General features: G+C 47.0%; 1 protein-coding gene across 2 annotated transcripts in view; it reads left to right on the forward strand.

Moving 5' to 3' along the window:
* Positions 1-68: 68 nt before the first annotated feature.
* arhgef3 (Rho guanine nucleotide exchange factor (GEF) 3) overlaps positions 69-19,117 on the forward strand; it is a 46,876-nt gene continuing 27,827 nt past the window's right edge. For both annotated transcript variants that reach the window (XM_047026094.1, XM_047026095.1), the window contains exons 1-2: positions 69-697; positions 13,864-13,930. In XM_047026094.1, the coding sequence (XP_046882050.1) occupies positions 663-697; positions 13,864-13,930 (102 nt within the window). In that variant the 5' untranslated portion in view covers positions 69-662. The remainder of the gene's footprint in view (positions 698-13,863; positions 13,931-19,117) is intronic.

Below are 19,117 nucleotides of genomic sequence, written 5' to 3' on the forward strand. Positions count from 1 at the left end.
TTTTGATGTTGCTGTTGCAGTGTCAAAATGCATCCTTTAGGTGGCAACAAAGGTGTATGATTATAAACATTAAAGTATCATGATTTTAAGCCGGTTAACAATGTTCATCTATGCTACATTTCTTCCCAAAACATTATTGAATTGAAGTATTTGTCCTAGTATATTTCATTACTGTTATTTTCTATATAAATGAAGTTATATTTGCAATTGGGTAATCAGTGCATTTATCATTTTCTTTGAGATTTTTTGGTTTGAAAACTAAGCTGTAGAAAGTAGACATCGCCGTTGTTTAAGCTTCCTCTGAATCTAGCTGAGTAATGTCCATTTACATTATCTCATTGTAAAAACCTCAGTCATACACTTGATGGGCGGGACTTCGCCGATGCAACCCACAGGAGTCTATAGTCTCTGTGCGTTGAAGCGTCAATGCATGAAACAACATCAGGCAGAAAGATAACAAGCTCATGGCTCAGCAGCGACAGCTCAACTTCAAGGTCGACTCTGAATAGATGTAAACATCGACTTCGTATATTGACAAAGTAATAAACTATTCACTGATCGGAGTTTAAGCAAAAGTTTGTGTCGACAAGCTTCCCTTTGTTTCTCTTTCTATCAGTCGTTTTTTCTTTTTCGGACTACAGTGTATTTGAAGATCTAATCACATGCAAACAGGTGATGGAACCAATAAAGTTTCAGGGTAAGGTAGGCTAATACAATTTGCTCTCTGTAACCTTTCTATAACTCCATTGTGTCATATAAATCCATATACATGTCACTAACTCGCTTGTAACATATTCTATTGAATTGTAGAATTGTAGAACTCGAACTGCGCATTAGTGACCACAATGCTGCATTTGTTTATAAGTTATCAAACCAGTGTTTTTTCTGATCATCTGACATTCACTGAATCTGTGCAACCCGGTATCACGCCAAAGCGTGACAAAACATCATGCAGAGAATGATTTTACTTATGAACGATATCACCTATATATCTCTCTCTCTATAATATATATAGTCTTAATGGTTAAAACGACAAACTTTAGGATCCTCTCTGTCCTCCATGACTCAAGTTTCCCAAGTCAACTTTGAATCATATGATGTATCTTCTAGCATGGCCTGACTTGTTAGTTGACCTCAGATGCTGGCCGTCTGCCAGTCGTTCGTCAGGTCTTTGTGCCTTGCTTACATCCCTCTGACAGAACAAACACTACATCAAGGTGTGGAATTGTTCTTCTTTGTGCCTTGTTGACACGAGGGGAATACGGGGATGGGGGGAGAGTTTCTGTTCCATTCTCTCTCTTCCCAATCTGTGGATGACGGGGCCATGTGACAGACCTGAAGAAGAAAGGAAGTGAATAACCCCACTCGTGCACTTCTGTTGATCGGGGAATTACTGGATGCGAGATTCCGCTGGTACATGTATTTGAGTCCACTCTGCATTCATAAGTCGTGTTCAGTGTACATGTTCATGTCGTTATACGAGTCGTTTATCTTTTCAAAAGATTTCTACTGCAATTGAATAAGTATTTTAACGTCAGCATTGGTTGGGACTTGATCTTAAGAAGACATGTCTTGTCTAATCAGCAGGTGCTGTACCTGGAAGGCCCCAGGGTCGTCTGTGTCTGTCTGTCTGTGTGTCTATCTGTCTGTGTGTCTGTGTGTCTGTCTGTGTGTCTACACAAAGTCTCAGCCTTGGTGCTGCATACCAGGATTAGTCTGGTATTCCAGAGCCTGCAGGTCAGGTTTGGGGGGGGGGGGGGGGGGGGGGGGGGGGGGGGGGGGGGCAGACTCGGGTGGAGTTGCTCCCCCCCCCCCCCCCCCCCCTCTCTCTCTCTCTCCCTCGGTAATTCAACTGTTTTCTCTCTCTGTGAGGTAATGGCAGGCAGGGGAGATTGTGGGGTGCTTATCAGAGTGCTGTGACTCAGAGATAAGTAGGGAGCCCTCCTTGGTGGAGGGTGAACCTGTGCAGGGTGCCTGCCCTCCTGGAACTGAGTGGCCACCTGCTGAGTGTTGTGGGAAACTCCTTATCTCTTTAGTTGTTCCTTATTCGTATTTTGGCTTTTCATTCATGGGACATTCTCTTCAGCCATACACTGAAATGTTTATTCCCTATTGAAAGTTACAAAATGTTGGCTGAATCGAAAGTAAGTCAACCAGAAAGCCTGGGGTATTTTTTTTACTGTACAGCTTTAAAGTGAAGTGAGAGTAAAATGTCCCTTTTATTTTCTTCCACAGAAACTAAAAGTCCATTGTACTGTAGACGAACGCTATGACCCAGGCTGTACAGAAAAAGAGCATTTTCTTTTTAACTTAAATTAATATTAAAACACAATTGGATTGCACGACAATAGTTTAATCTTGAACCTAGCACAAGGTTCACACTACATACTCTGTGACTGTCTGTTTGTGTGGGGAGTGACTGAGGAAGATAGCTGTGCTGGTTCCCATAGGAAAGTATCTGGAGAAGTATGTGGTGTCTCTGGTGATGAGCACTGTGGTCAGGTCTGGTCTGGTCAGACTCTTCCTGCCAGATGAAAGTAGGAGGGCGGGGTCTACATGTGTCTGTCCCTGCCCCAGCGCAAGTACAGTGGCCATGTTGCACCCAGATGTGTCTGCCCTTGGTTCGAGCCGTGCATCGCCACGGCAACATGGAGAGGATTCAGCCCCTACAGTGCTCTTCTGGCCTCCAGCCAGAGGAGCCTTCTGCCTAAACACAGGGTTTCTGTTTGAACGGATCTGGCTGAAGGAAGGCCTGGTGCTCATTCACACTGATCCCAGTCTTCATCCATGACTTCTCGACAGTGAGCGACAGGCTCTGGCCAAGCAGATAAGCAAACATAATGGGAGGATAACGCTTGGCTCTGCCCCCCAGGCTCGGAGGCAGGACGGGCTTTATCCTCCCTGAATCTCAACATGATAGAGAGAGATAGAGAGAGAGAGAGATAGAGAGAGAGAGAGGGGAGAGAGAGATAGAGATAGAGAGAGAGAGAGAGAGAGAGAGAGAGAGAGAGAACTGCAGAACAGATTATATCAGCACTCTTAGTTAAAACCTCACCCCCTCCCACCGCTACCACCACCGAACAAGCCACTGGCAACTCCTCAGCATTGGAACATCAGTTTTCCTCCTGTTTACCAGTTATAGCCTGGGAGAGAGGAGGGAGGGTAGGAGCGGGGTGGTTGGTGATTGGCAGGGCTGGTTGGGAGGTGAGGGAGGGTAGGAGCGGGGTGGTTGGTGATTGGCAGGGCTGGGTGGTAGGTGAGGGAGGGTAGGAGCGGGGTGGTTGGTGATTGGCAGGGCTGGGTGGTAGGTGAGGGAGGGTAGGAGCGGGGTGGTTGGTGATTGGCAGGGCTGGGTGGTAGGTGAGGAAGGGTAGGAGCAGGGTGGTTGGTGATTGGCAGGGCTGGGAGGGAGGTGAAGGAGGGTAGGAGCGGGGTGGTTGGTGATTGGCAGGGCTGGGAGGGAGGTGAGGGAGGTGGGCAGGGGTATCGACCTCACTGCCTGGGAGGGACGATGGGAAGCCCTGGTCAGCCCAGCGCTAACAGCAGGTTGACACGAGGGGTAAATATACATGAGAAAGGGTTCCTTGACCCGCAGAAGGCAGGTGGAGGAGTGGAGATGAGAATTCTTATCACAATGAGAGATAAGAAATGTTTTACTGGTATAGCTCACCAGCATTGTATGCAAGTGTGTGTGTGTGTGTGTGTGTGCGTGCGTGCATGTGTGTGTGAATTTGTTTATGTATCTATGCAGTTGCCATCTACACACAACATTGTCCCCCCACATCTCGAACCCAGACGGATCTAATTTTAGTAAGTAACATTTAGGGAGTCAAATGATGTAAATATTTGTTCAAGAATTTATGAGGTGACCTCACCTGGACTGTTATCAGCGTCTGATAAGTCTGGCACACTCAAGATAACTTAGGCCTGAGGTGCATTTTACTGATTAAAGTGTAGTCTACTTATAGCTTGCAGAGTACATACAAAAGTTTGGGTTTGAGGCCACAGTCACTTCAGAGCAGTAGCCGTGTTAGAGACACCATCTCTACTGTGAGCTCTTTCTCCAGACAGTGACTCATGGGTTCTGTTGTAAAGATGGACCAGCCTTTTCCCCTCCCCAGGGGGGATCTCTGCTCTAACCCAGCTGGATGGGCTAACTCAAGGGCTTTGTTGAGTCTACATCAGCCGTCCAGCCATGTATGTCACATCAGTGAGAACTGATGGAGAACTGAAGAATACATGGGTGTTAATGGGTTCAAACGGCAGTGTGTGTGTGTGTGTGTGTGTGTGGTACTCTGTGGCAGTAGTTACATGGAAGTCATGCTGTTTCCCTCTGTGGGGAAACGGAAGATGTGTGTTGTTGGAAAGAGTTAGAGCAGAGCTAAGGGCAGAGATCCCTGGGCTGGGAGGCTAACAGACTCATTACTCATTACTCACACACACACAAACACACACACACCATTAGACACACATACACATAGTCTTATGGGTCTAAAACTCGCACTAAACACACAGGCGCTCTCTACATCATGTTCTCGTGTGGGAATTGAACACCCAGATGGCTCTCATGTTGTGTTGTGTTGTGAGACCACTCCCTTTAATCCCTTAAACACAAAGAGCACACTGAAAGACATGCAAACATGCAGACATGAGCATACACATGATATACTGCACACACACACCCCCACACACACACTAACACACACACACACACACACACACACCCGCACACACACACGCAAAACATTGAAGTCACAAACAACCTTTCAATAATTCAGCACGTCTTGAAAAACAACATTCATAGCACTTCTGCCATTCTCTGTCCAGCATGTAAACTATTGGCCTGGGGCTGGGCCTTGGGATTGGCTAAAGCTGTTAGGGCTGGGCCTGGGGTTAGAGCTGTTTGGGTTAGGGCTGGGCCTGGGGTTAGAGCTGTTTGGGTTAGGGCTGGGCCTGGGGTTAGAGCTGTTTGGGTTAGGGCTGGGCCTGGGGTTAGAGCTGTTTGGGTTAGGGCTGGGCCTGGGGTTAGAGCTGTTTGGGTTAGGGCTGGGCCTGGGGTTAGAGCTGTTTGGGTTAGGGCTGGGCCTGGGGTTAGAGCTGTTTGGGTTAGGGCTGGGCCTGGGGTTAGAGCTGTTTGGGTTAGGGCTGGGCCTGGGGTTAGAGCTGTTTGGGTTAGGGCTGGGCCTGGGGTTAGAGCTGTTTGGGTTAGGGCTGGGCCTGGGGTTAGAGCTGTTTGGGTTAGGGCTGGGCCTGGGGTTAGAGCTGTTTGGGTTAGGGCTGGGCCTGGGGTTAGAGCTGTTTGGGTTAGGGCTGGGCCTGGGGTTAGAGCTGTTTGGGTTAGGGCTGGGCCTGGGGTTAGAGCTGTTTGGGTTAGGGCTGGGCCTGGGGTTAGAGCTGTTTGGGTTAGGGCTGGGCCTGGGGTTAGAGCTGTTTGGGTTAGGGCTGGGCCTGGGGTTAGAGCTGTTTGGGTTAGGGCTGGGCCTGGGGTTAGAGCTGTTTGGGTTAGGGCTGGGCCTGGGGTTAGAGCTGTTTGGGTTAGGGCTGGGCCTGGGGTTAGAGCTGTTTGGGTTAGGGCTGGGCCTGGGGTTAGAGCTGTTTGGGTTAGGGCTGGGCCTGGGGTTAGAGCTGTTTGGGTTAGGGCTGGGCCTGGGGTTAGAGCTGTTTGGGTTAGGGCTGGGCCTGGGGTTAGAGCTGTTTGGGTTAGGGCTGGGCCTGGGGTTAGAGCTGTTTGGGTTAGGGCTGGGCCTGGGGTTAGAGCTGTTTGGGTTAGGGCTGGGCCTGGGGTTAGAGCTGTTTGGGTTAGGGCTGGGCCTGGGGTTAGAGCTGTTTGGGTTAGGGCTGGGCCTGGGGTTAGAGCTGTTTGGGTTAGGGCTGGGCCTGGGGTTAGAGCTGTTTGGGTTAGGGCTGGGCCTGGGGTTAGAGCTGTTTGGGTTAGGGCTGGGCCTGGGGTTAGAGCTGTTTGGGTTAGGGCTGGGCCTGGGGTTAGAGCTGTTTGGGTTAGGGCTGGGCCTGGGGTTAGAGCTGTTTGGGTTAGGGCTGGGCCTGGGGTTAGAGCTGTTTGGGTTAGGGCTGGGCCTGGGGTTAGAGCTGTTTGGGTTAGGGCTGGGCCTGGGGTTAGAGCTGTTTGGGTTAGGGCTGGGCCTGGGGTTAGAGCTGTTTGGGTTAGGGCTGGGCCTGGGGTTAGAGCTGTTTGGGTTAGGGCTGGGCCTGGGGTTAGAGCTGTTTGGGTTAGGGCTGGGCCTGGGGTTAGAGCTGTTTGGGTTAGGGCTGGGCCTGGGGTTAGAGCTGTTTGGGTTAGGGCTGGGCCTGGGGTTAGAGCTGTTTGGGTTAGGGCTGGGCCTGGGGTTAGAGCTGTTTGGGTTAGGGCTGGGCCTGGGGTTAGAGCTGTTTGGGTTAGGGCTGGGCCTGGGGTTAGAGCTGTTTGGGTTAGGGCTGGGCCTGGGGTTAGAGCTGTTTGGGTTAGGGCTGGGCCTGGGGTTAGAGCTGTTTGGGTTAGGGCTGGGCCTGGGGTTAGAGCTGTTTGGGTTAGGGCTGGGCCTGGGGTTAGAGCTGTTTGGGTTAGGGCTGGGCCTGGGGTTAGAGCTGTTTGGGTTAGGGCTGGGCCTGGGGTTAGAGCTGTTTGGGTTAGGGCTGGGCCTGGGGTTAGAGCTGTTTGGGTTAGGGCTGGGCCTGGGGTTAGAGCTGTTTGGGTTAGGGCTGGGCCTGGGGTTAGAGCTGTTTGGGTTAGGGCTGGGGCGGATGGTTTGTAGTGGAGAGCAGACGATACATTGATCCTGGATCCATGAAATAAATATGACTGTTTGACCTGTCCACCCCACCCCCAGTCCAGTCTCTGATACTGGATATCCCCAAAGGAGAACACCACCCCCCCCCCCCCCCCCCCCCCCCCCCCCCCCCCCCCCAGCTACTCATGTCATCCTCTGCGGTGTGAAGAGAGACGTTCTAAGACAGGAACATGAGAACCGAGGATCTGACCGGGAGCTGGGATGCGCCGACTGATGCTGGGAGGGGAGGGCAGCTCCACATAATACACAGTTCAGGTGCATGAGAGCAAACAGAACTCTTTCACCTTTGTCTCTGTGTGTGTGTGTGTGCGTGCACACGTACGTACACAGCCAAACACGGGGCACAGTAGAGGGAGACAGATACCAATCCTACTTCCCTGGTCTGGCTCTGTGACAGTCTCCAGAGGAAGACAAAAAGAGGTTTGTTTTCTTTCTTCATGTTTCTCTCCTCATAATCCCTTCGCTGTTCCAGTGATATATACAGTAGAGTGCTCCTGTCTGTTCTTTGATTCCACTGAGCTGTTATCTGCTGCTGTATGCTGTATATACCATCGATGTTTAATATGTTTTAGTACAATACTAATAACTATGTTTCAGTTGAATGTTAGCCATGAGTGTGTAACGTTTTGGATGGTGACTGAGGGTGTGGTGAGACATGGAGAGGTACTGTATAGTTGTACCTGGATAGGTGAGTTACCGTGGTAACGGCCTGGCAAGGGGATGAGGTCAGCCATCAGAGAGGATGCAGCTGTACGGATAGGAGGGGCAGATGGGGGGGTATGTCAGTAGAGGGGAGGGGGGTGGGTGTGTGTGTTAGTAGAGGGGAGGGGTGTGTGTGTGTGTTAGTAGAGGGGAGGTGTGTGTGTGTGTGTGTGTTAGTAGAGGGGAGGTGTGTGTATGTGTGTGTGTTAGTAGAGGGGAGGTGTGTGTATGCGTGTGTGTTAGTAGAGGGGAGGTGTGTGTGTGTGTGTATGTGTGTCAGGAGTGTGTGTGTGGGGAGGGGGAAGGGGGGCTGGTTTTCCTGTTGCAGGTAGAGTGAATTGTCTGTCTCTCTTTCTCTTCTCCAATTATCTACCTTGACAAAATGTGTTTTTCTCTTCGCTCACACGGTTACAAAAATAAAATAGAGAAAATATAGCTCTCTTTGATTGCTTTGGTTAAAAGCATATCTTTGGTGGAATATTGTCTTGGTCTACATAATGGACGTTTACCGTAGTTAATTTGCAGCATGGTTCAAATGAAAACCAACATTCATGCCAAGACTGAGTGCTGTCAAGCTGCCATTTCATGTGATGGTGTTTGCTATTTATAGACCTGGGGGGCCGAGACTAGCAATCAGCAGAGGAGTGCTTTAATCTTATAATTATACATAGATAGATACACACCAATCCCTTCTCCCATGAACACATGGGCCACGCTCAAAGTATACTTACAGCTTTTGGCCACTGGGTGGGGCTAGAGTTCATTGTCAGGAAGAGTTTAGACAGACTGCAAGCTGCTATTGTAGCATTCTTTTGTCTACTGGAACCCGACTCTCCAAAAACCTCCTATGGCAAGTGCTGGGTGGTGTTTTGTTGATCATGACTTGATTCATCTTAATTTCTTGAAGTATTGAAGTAGTAAAATTATTATGTATCATTTAGTCAGCTGGTAGATTAGCCGGTATAAATAGAGAAACATGGGGAGACGTGGAGCGAGAGAGATAAAGAGCGAGAGACCGTGAAAGTGGTCATAAAAGCAGAGCTTTCCCGATGATGACTCACATAGTAGCCCTGTTGATTAAAGTCATTAAATCTGAATCCTTATATGGTCATTTCCTGCTGGGGTCTTTGGGGACCCTGTCCATCAGTTTTTTTTTTTTACTGCAATAATGACGGCTCATATTACATCCTCCAGCCTACATGAATCAAGTACCTTCACATTTATTTGAACTCTTAAAATAGCCATGATTTTTTCTCTGAGATAAACCTAAAACCATGCTTTATTCAGCATCATTGTGTGCTGTAGGACCGGGCCATCAGATGATGGGCTCTCTTGATCAGCCAGTCATGTCTGTTTCCACAGCAACCACCGACCAACACAGGCCTTGGCGGTCAGTCGCTATGGTGTCAAGGCACACAGCACGGAGATGAAATCTCGGACTCTGTATTTTTAGACAGCCGTTGCTCAGCATGGGGTCGCTGGAAGGGATTTGAGGATGTCGGAGAGGTGTGGGTTGAGGGTCCATTTCCAGGCTGGTTATCTGAGAGGATGCGAGTTATCAATATGTGCACCACAGCGTCTTTGCCCAGCTTGACCTTATCTCTGGCCACTACCAGGCACTGACCCCTGGGGCTGTGGGAAAGACCCTGAGCATGATAAGGCAAGGGTCAAGACGAACACACATATTACATCACACACAAACACACACACACACACATAAACAAAAACATGAGTGAGAGTGCGAATGTAAGTGTACAGGATACTACATGTGTGTGTATCTACATGTATTATATATAGTATATAGTGTGGGTGTGTGTTTGTGTGTGTGCTGGCTAAAGATTGTGCAATGAGGCCACCAGTGCTGAGAGGCAGCAGGATAGGGAAGGGAGGGAGGAGTCCATCAGCTACCCAACACAAACCATCTGAAGAATGCCAGGGCTCTAATCCTCCTGTGGAGAGGCTCAACGGGATCAAACACAAGAAGGAAACAGACAAATAAGATACACTTTTACCTCTTGCTGAAGATAAAAGTAAGCTCTAATGCCAAACACTAAGTGGTGTATCCCTTGTGCCGTGCTGTGTGTGCAGTGCTGTGTTTGCACGTGTGTGTGTTTGCACCTTCATTCTGCGGAGGATGTTTCCAGCAGTAAGGAGGTCAATCTCAGAAGACAAGACACACATACATCCACACAGACGTGCTGGAGCATCTGCCTGCTTGGTATCAGGAGCAGCCTGGTGAGAGGATCTCTGGAATGTTGGAATGCCGAGGATACTGGGTCGTTTCAGACACGGGACATTCTTTGCTCTGCGTCCTTGTTTAGCAAAGTCCTATCCTGAACACATAGACCAATCGCTGTCCCCCACAGGAGCCAAGGCATCTGGCTGTTCAACAGGTTCTCAAATGGTCTCCACTAGAGCCTGCCAGACTAAGCCATGAAAGGCTCAAGACCATAGGATTCTGGCCTAGAGGATGGGGTGGGCCTCTCCAGAAAGCTCAGCTGGTTTAATGGTTAACTCAGTTGTTTTCTATCATGAGCAACTGTGACTGCTACGTGGGTTGAGCACGCTCTGACACACTCATCTCCCTCCCTCCCCCTCCCTAGCTGATTTCACTCTACTGTGAGCCCCCCAAACCAGCCATTTGAAGTCTCTGTCATCCTGTCTGCCTAAATGGTCTGTGACTCACCGTGGGTTTAAGTGCATTGGTGGAATCCTCATTTTTTACAAGGCTTTGAAGAGTCACCATGCCAGGGGTCCACTTTGACATCAGTTGACTCTAATCACCTGGCCCATTAGCCGCAGGTAATAGTATGAAGCTAGGAGATGAGGGAAGTTCACATGAACATGGGGGATTATGTCAATGTCAATTATTGGACCCAATGATGTAACCCCATTTAAGGAAGTCAACACATTAAATTGACCTGGATATAGGTTTTCTTTGGCAGAAAGATTTTGTGTAATAGTCATGTGTTGTGTATTGTGAGTGTTGTGGACATCCTGACATCCCTCAGCAAAGCACGAGAGTGCACATGCTCAGTTGGAAAGGTTTAGTGTCAGGTTTGGTACCTGGCCTGATCAGGTAGTTTGATAAGGTCGTTTCATGCAACTATTGAGATGCAGCCTCCACTGAAAGGCCGGGGGTGGAGGTGTGGCGAGGGTCATTTTCGTAATCTGCCCCAAGTGTTTCTTATTTATTTAATGTTACAAATTTGGAGTTTGAAATAAGACATGCATGTGCAGTAGCTTAAATAAATACCAACTATACAATTCAAACTTATTACTTACTTAACTATATTTAAAATAATATTCTCAGAGTGAATGATAAGCAAAGCTTTACAGTTGACTTTAAAAACTCTAACCATATACACATTTTTTTGTTCAGGATTCACGCACGGGTCATCCACAGTAACTCACCCACAATGAACTAAACCCACACATCATTATCAAACTACTGTAGTAATTAACCTTGTTTCCCTATGTTCTTTAAGACCTTCTTAACAGTTGGCACAATATAATCCCCCAAATCCCAAAGTTTTTGGTCAAGTATCAACTGATTATTGGTCAGTCCCTCATTTTGAGCTTCTTTGACCTGAAAGATCTTATATACTTCTGCCTGAAACCTTGACAGTCTCACCGTATTTCTGTAGAACTTCAAACATGGCCACCTGGAGCACAGGTCTGGGATTGACCACCATCTTGTGGCTCCTGAAACTGCTGTCCTGGACAGGTTCTCTGTAGACATGTTCCAGGAGGTCATTCCACTGTCCACTGAAAGGCCCCTTATCGTGTTTCAAAACTGGTGGCTCAAATAATACCTCGGCCTCTACCTGGAACACAGAGGCCCCTGGATGCTGCTCCTGCAGGTGACTCACGAGCTGCTGCAGTGACAAATGCTGGTATGGGACTGAGAGCTGGTCCACATCAGCCAGGAGCACCTACTGAGAGCTGGTCCACATCAGACAGGAGCACCTACTGAGAGCTGGTCCACATCAGCCAGGAGCACCTACTGAGAGCTGGTCCACATCAGCCAGGAGCACCTACTGAGAGCTGGTCCACATCAGCCAGGAGCACCTACTGAGAGCTGGTCCACATCAGCCAGGAGCATGTACTGAGAGCTGGTCCACATCAGCCAGGAGCACCTACTGAGAGCTGGTCCACATCAGCCAGGAGCACCTACTGAGAGCTGGTCCACATCAGCCAGGAGCATGTACTGAGAGCTGGTCCACATCAGCCAGGAGCATGAACTGAGAGCTGTACATGTTTCTGTACTCGTTCATAACACTTATTTGTCCATTGATAGGAATGTCCCCTTCAAGCTCTTCGGGCTTCCATCCAGTGGAGGGGTTGAGGAACTTGGTTATGTGCCAGGGGACAATCTGCAGGGAGCCCTCATGAACATAGTACTGGAGAACCTTTTCCATGTCAAGGCTACAGCCAGTGAAGTAGAGAAACACCTTCTGCACTCAGAACAGCTTGTAAAACTCCATGGTCTGGACAAACTGCAGAATGTTACTATAGTTACCAAACATACTTGACATGCACACAATGAGGAATAACAGAAAATCCTCCTCTTTTCTCTCATGCAGACATCTTTAGATGCTTTGAACCCTTTACTGGTGTCAGAGTGTCCTCGACCAGTTGACCAGGGCAGGTGTCGAGAGAAGGAGAGATGTAAGGCTCAATGTTTGAATTGGGTTGGATGTTTCTGAAGACCAGCCATGTCCCTGTGATGCACAGACCTGTTTTCCAAATCCTCCACATTGTTTGGTCCATGTTTGCCAGTCCCATAGACCTTGCCGCAGGACAAAAGAGTGTAGAGTGTGTAGAACAAAGAGTGTACAGATATAATGTGGAAGGAAACAGAACATACAAAACTAGGTGTACTACGACTTCATTTCTATTGAAATATTGCATTTTGAAGGAGAGAGGCTTCGTTACAGTCATAAACATGAAAGAAGTCAGTCTCTCTCTCTCTCTCTCTCTCTCTCTCTCTCTCTCTCTCTCTCTCTCTCTCTCTCTCTCTCTCTCTCTCTCTCTCTCTCTCTCTCTCTCTCTCTCTCTCTCTCTCTCTCTCTCTTTTATTACTAGGGTTGGGTACCGTTTCGATTTATACGATTCCGATGCCGAACCAGTACGTTTAAAATGATTCAGATTCCTAAACCGATTTTTTTTAAATAAAAGTAATCAAAGAAAGGCTCTTGGAGGTTTTTTTTAATGGAAAATTATTTAAATGTAACAATATATTAAAGTTTTAAAGTAGCCTACTTAAATATATAACAAGTAAACCTAAGTCACCTAACACACAACTACAGTAATTTACCAATAAATAACAGTTACACTATTAACAAGTAACAACAAAATAAAGGTTGACTTGGTATGCCAACTAAACCAGCTTCAAACTTTAGCAGTTCTTTTGCAGAAAAATGACGATATTTGCCTTCTCTGGCAAGATACGACACCTCTCCTGACTTATGGCATGTCCTGCACAGGAGAAAACTCTCAGATGGTGTCGAAGAGGCCTGTACACACAGGTATATTTTCTGGGAGTTTAGGGTTAGTGCCAGAGTTATTGTTATAATTACATTAAGGGTCAAGGTTAGGGGTTAGGGATAGCACGATTTTGAATGGCTGTTAATCGTCGGTCCTAACAGGGAAAGTATGAACCTGTGTGTGGGTGTGTGTCTATGATGATGTGGGACAGTAGTTCCAGAGTTTGGGCAAGTAGCTGAAAATCTAGTGGCCAGATGGCAAGCATCAAAATCACCTCAAAGACAAGCCCCGTTAAATGATGTAAAGTATTGTACACATGTGGTTTATATGCAACTGTGCTTTGGCCTATAAGCCAGTTTCAGATATTAGTATACCTAATTGATAGAATTAGCTGTGCTGAAGACCTTGTGTTTGCAACAAAAATGACGAAACCAAATGAAATAAACACATTCTCCCTGTCACACTAGAGTACAGAGGGCTGCTTTGGATTGGTCCGTTTTCTGTTGTTTCTTTGAGATCACGACTTGTAGGTCACACTTTGATTGTTCTTTTTGATCCTATGTGGTACTTGATCTGAAAAGTAGTCACCCTGTAGATAACTTCGCTGCATCAGACAGCTGCTGTTTCACTGACTCCATTAGTAGCAGGTGCGGTTCCACAAGCCCTTAGTGGTTATGTTGGGGAGGTGGGAGGATTGGGGGGGGGGGGTTGTACACCACATCCTGAAATTCAAGTATCTGAGGCAGTAAGAGGTCCATCCCTGTCTCAGTCAGGAAGTGATGTCATCCTTCTGTCCTCCTGGAGGGACTTGACAGAACAATGTCATTGTAGGAGCACTTCTTTGTTTAGACTGGAGGGTTTAACAAGTTTCCTCTCCTCCCTGCAGGCCGACGGTCCAGAAGAGAAGCTCTTTCTCTTTCCTGCCCTCCCCTGAGAGCTGGATGTTTCGAGGGGTGAGTGCCAAAAAGCTCAAACCAGTCAGCTTACCAAACATGTTTAGTGTGATATTCCTTACCACCGGCTGTCTGCATGTCATCACGTGTACATGCATGTGTTTGTGTGAGTGTGTGTGTTGTCCCCAGGAACGTGTGTGCTTGCATTCTGCCTCAGTCCTCTGTGTTTCTTACGTAACAACGCTGATGATCCTCATCTCTGGTTTCCACTAAGAAAAGAAAATAACACTTAAATGGCCATGTTCAAATCACATTTGGAGGACATTATGTCATTTTCATCCAGGAATAGGCCCAGAGGGAACATTGTGGAGTGGGATGCTAAATAGAGTGTGTTATTAGACTGGAACTCGGCTGTTTCTCACAGCGGGTGTCAGAGGCAGGATGGAAGGTGGAAGTGTCTGTGTTTTACTGTTAGTTCTTGGATTCAGTGTTCTTTAAAACCAATGATCCGTTTTGCCCAAACAAGGATTTTTTGTACTTCAGAGTATTTGGTTTGACTTCATACCTAGCTTCAACATCTACAGTAGGAGGGGATGAGTTGGTCTGAGTGGGGTCTTTCTGGTCGGGTCTGAATTTAACTGCCTTGTCTCCCTCAAAGCATCATGGGTAATTCTGCCACCAACCAGCTCTCCGTCTTTTCTATCTGATTCTGATTCTATCTGAAAATGTTCCCTTTTGCCTTGACAGTTTTTGATGGTCATGCTTTCATTTTGCATGTATTTGTGTTGTTTGAAATTAATGTAATTTTACTTCAGAATCTGAACCTTACCCTTCAGAGGTTTAGTCTGCATTTTAGTTTGCAGATCACTTCGTCCACCCCTCTCTCCAACCCTCTCTCCATTCTTCCCTTGCTCACTCTATGAAGCCTGGAGTCATGGCTCATACTGGCCCAGTAGACATACAGTCTGGTGCTGGATCAGCCAACAAAAACATGCCCCCCCCCACACACACACACGCACACTCACACGCACACACTGGCACGATGGCAGCCTGGCATCTCCCAGGCAGGGATGAGCTCAGACCGAACCCTGTGTGTAACCCTAACCCAGGACACACACAACCCTGTGTGTAACCCTAACCCAGGACACACACAACCCTGTGTGTAACCCTAACCCAGGACACACACAACCCTGTGTGTAACCCTAACCCAGGACACACACAACCCTGTGTGTAACCCTAACCCAGGACACACACAACCCTGTGTGTAACCCTAACCCAGGACACACACAACCCTGTGTGTAACCCTAACCCAGGACACACACAACCCTGTGTGTAACCCTAACCCAGGACACACACAACCCTGTGTGCTGCCAGGCAGACTTCCTCTGGAGCCTCTCACTATGGAAGGCCCAGCAGTGAAGATCAATACATGTAAATCACCTGAAGAAGGCCTTGTCTAAATTAAAGTCTTGTCTCTGCACGATGCTTAGGATGGTGCTGAATACGTCCCAAATGGCCGTAACAGCATCTGCATGAAACTACAGTCAACATTCTGGAAGGTCCACAAGCCCAAGTGTCAATATTATCGTCCACTTCAGTGTGTGCTCAGTATGGGAATGTAAATGTACGTCTTAGTGTACAGTGTAATGTACATTGCAAGCCCACATTGAAATTTCCCTTCTGTGCACACAGTGAAGTGGCCAATAACATTGGCACTTAGCATTGCATAGATTCTGTAAATACTGCGGATAGGCAGCAGTCTGCCTGGCAGCAGCAGTGTGTGTGTGTGTGTGTGTGTGTGTGTGTGTGTGTGTGTGTGTGTGTGTGAGAGCGCGGGTGCTTGCGTGTGTGTTTGAGGACAATGGGGCCGTTCAGGGTGACAGTCAGGGTTATCTACCCATCACCTCCCGCTGGTCCACTGCACAGCATTTATCTACTGCCCTCCTAGGACCTGGCCTAGCTCAAAAGACACACAGGCAAACCGGACGCACACACACCCACATACACACCCTTATGATAAAGTATTTGTAAGACTTTTCTGGATAAATGAAAACAAATTGGTTGTTTCCAAACATCCAAATTGCACTCCTGTAGAACAAAGTGGAAGCATTGATAGTAACTGACAGTGTTTTAAAGGGGTTATTGATTGCAGAACCAAATTAACTTTGTCACAGTTGAATAACGACAGCTCAGTGGGTAAAATGGACAGTGAACCTCGAAGTCCATTGATACCTCTTTCCTATGCAAATCTCACAATAAAAAAATGTGGGTCGTCAAGTTTTATCAAAAGCTTGGAGTGAGATTCCCGGAGATCCCCCCCCCCCCCAAGACGACCTTTCATGTGTGTTCGCGTCATGTTGCTTACCTAGTAACGAACGTAAGGTCGCCGAAAAACTTCGCTGTGCGACCATTAATAAACAATGTTAGCAGGACATCTTGGCTGTCGTTGCCATCTCCGCATGAGAAATGCTAGGTGTTGCGTGTGAAGGGGATGAAATGCTTGTCTCACGATCAATGCGTGAGGCTTGAGAACCCTGAAAAAAATGTAGCTGTACAACGGTAGGTTTTGAAAAAGCTACCGAACTGACGTCAATTCGGTGGCTCCATCTTTTTTGGTTCTGGTCTGTACCTTGGTCACGCCCCCAAATTTGCTGCGTGCTGCTCAGTGTATTTCCACAGAATTACAAAAAAGATTTTTCAATCTTTTTCAAGCATATTGAAAATGGACTACAGTGGTAAATGCGGTGTTCCAGGCTGTACAGGGAATGCTGACACTTTTCAGAGTCTTCCCAAGGAACCAAACACTCGACGGGCTGTGATTTTTGCAATCCTCCCAAGACTCCCGGAAGTTCCGGGAGTCTCCTTCATTTCAATAGCGGCTCCCTGACGCCCGCAAATGCTATACAATCTCCCGGAAATCAGGGATTTTGTATTTAGAGCAAGCGAGAAGTCCAATGGCCATTTCGGATAGAGTCAGGTGCATATTGCGTGTCCTGATTGCGTCCTTGGGGTGTGGGGGGGGTGTATGTGCTGGTTGAGGGAGTACATCATGCGACCGGATTGCGTCCCGGGTGGGGTGGGTGGAGTAAATTCATTCAAGTAAATAACCTGTGTTGTCATGTAAATCTACAATTCAAGATGCATGTTTGTCCAGATATATTTTTCAGCAAGATAGCTAGAGCTAACTGAAGCTAAGTTAAATCACGATAGTTTGTTTGCTAAGCTGTCGTACTTTACAGAAGTGTAAACAACTACTGTAATAATTTCAAATGTTATCTAGTCAATCTGTTGAAAACAGTGTTGTGTAGACACAATAGATTTATTTGTACGTTTTTATTTCAAGTCTCCACCTTCTAGTTTCAGTGAGTGCTGTTGGCCGTGTTGCGTCTTTGCTCCGCAGCTTCACTCGTTGCAAACCAACCAATCAGCGCGCAGCTGATCTATGTATTCATGAGCAGACCCTAAAAGGAAAAACCTAGCGTTTTTCCCGGAACAAATTCACAGGAAGCATCAGCGAGCATAGAACAGCACCCAGGCCATTTTCAGGCCAACCAATGTTACATACCCTATTCGGAGACCTAAAGGAACGGTGTGAAATACCCCCCAAAAAACAGTCAATCACCCCTTTAAACAATGTTGCAACACGCACACACACGCACACACACATATGCACGTTTTCATTGTTTGATCATATTTTTCTTCTCTGTTTGGTTTTCCATGATTAAACCCATTGCAGTTACTTAGTGTAGCCTGGCCCTGGTTGACATTGGCTGTGGGGGGTTGATGCTATCGGAGCCAGTACCGAAGTGTGAAGGGAAACAGTATCATTGCTGTCTGCCTAGCCAGTAGATCTGACAGCGAAAGGGGTTTGCGGAAGGGACTTTTCACCGACAGAACCAGAGCCATGCCATATCTGATAGTCATGATAATGACTCATGCATTATAATTGTTTGCTAAAAATAGTCCAAAAACAACAGCTTTTCAACTATTTTTCTGTTAGAATTAACTGTTACTCTCATATGATTCTTTTTGAAAGCTACTAATATACACTATATATCATTCAATGTACTGTATGTATATCATATATATTTTAAGAATGAAATATATATATATATGTTTTATATGTTGAAATCGCTGGAGTGATTTCGTGCCTTTGTATTTATTTACAGTGCACTTAAACAAAGTACCTGCCTGCAGAAATTTAGTTAGAAAGCAAAGAGGAATTTGGAGAGCTGTCCAAATATTTCCAGACATATTGACACAGTTGTTGCAACCTGTCCATGATTTGCCTAATCTCTGTTTCTGTGATTGCTGTAACTAGGTTACATGTATTTGGCTGCTTGCTAAAGCTAAGAATGTAATAACCTGGGGAATCCTAGAAAATACTGTGTCAAGTTCAACCAATCAGGCTCTGGGTTTCCTTCCTGTGGTCTCTGGGTGTCAGAGGGAACTCAGTGTTGCTATCTCTGAGTTCTGGGAGTTACAGCTCTAGAGGAATCAGAGTGTCCCTGGTTTTGGCCCTGCTGTGGTAATGCTTTCTCACAGGACAACTTGACCAGGACTCCCTCCCTACCTGGCTCGTCTTCAAAGGCCTCCCTGTTGTTCAAGGAAATACCCAGGCTGTTTTTCTGTCAGGGGGAAATGAAACCATGATAAAAGTAATGACCTGCTATACTGTATGTGTAGATATCGTACACTGACTTTTCATTCTCACCACTGGTCCACTGAGCAGGAACAAGCTTCACATCAGCTTCGTCTCTATCTTCATTCCTCTGCCTCTCTCCGTCGACTCCATCGAACTTTGTTAATTAGAAGCAGAGCATTTTCCTCTCCTTCGATTGCTTAAGATAGGAACCCGAGTGAGATCCTACCAGGAATGTTCTCCAGTGTTCCCCGTGGGAGTACAGTTTGTACAGCCACTCATCTTTCTGTCTGGGAGATGACGTTTCTGACCTTCTCTCCACCTGTATCTTCTCTCATCTGAGGCAGGATGACACCTCGGTTTTGACTGTTTGAGTAACGTGTCTTCGTTAGCCCCCGAGGTTAATCTCATGGCTGTAAATCAAGCAACTGTTTTTGTACCAGCCACCCGGCTGTGTTAGTGTTATTTACAGTCATACTGACTGTCCTACTGACTGACTTTACTCAATGATGAGTAAAGTTTCCTCAAAGCTTTGGAGCACTAAGATTATCTTGTATCTACAGATCATACAGAGAAGTTCCCTCTTACAATTATACTGCATTCAT

This window comes from Hypomesus transpacificus, chromosome 9, assembly GCF_021917145.1.
Source record: "Hypomesus transpacificus isolate Combined female chromosome 9, fHypTra1, whole genome shotgun sequence".
In the NCBI taxonomy this organism is placed as follows: Eukaryota; Metazoa; Chordata; class Actinopteri; order Osmeriformes; family Osmeridae; genus Hypomesus; species Hypomesus transpacificus.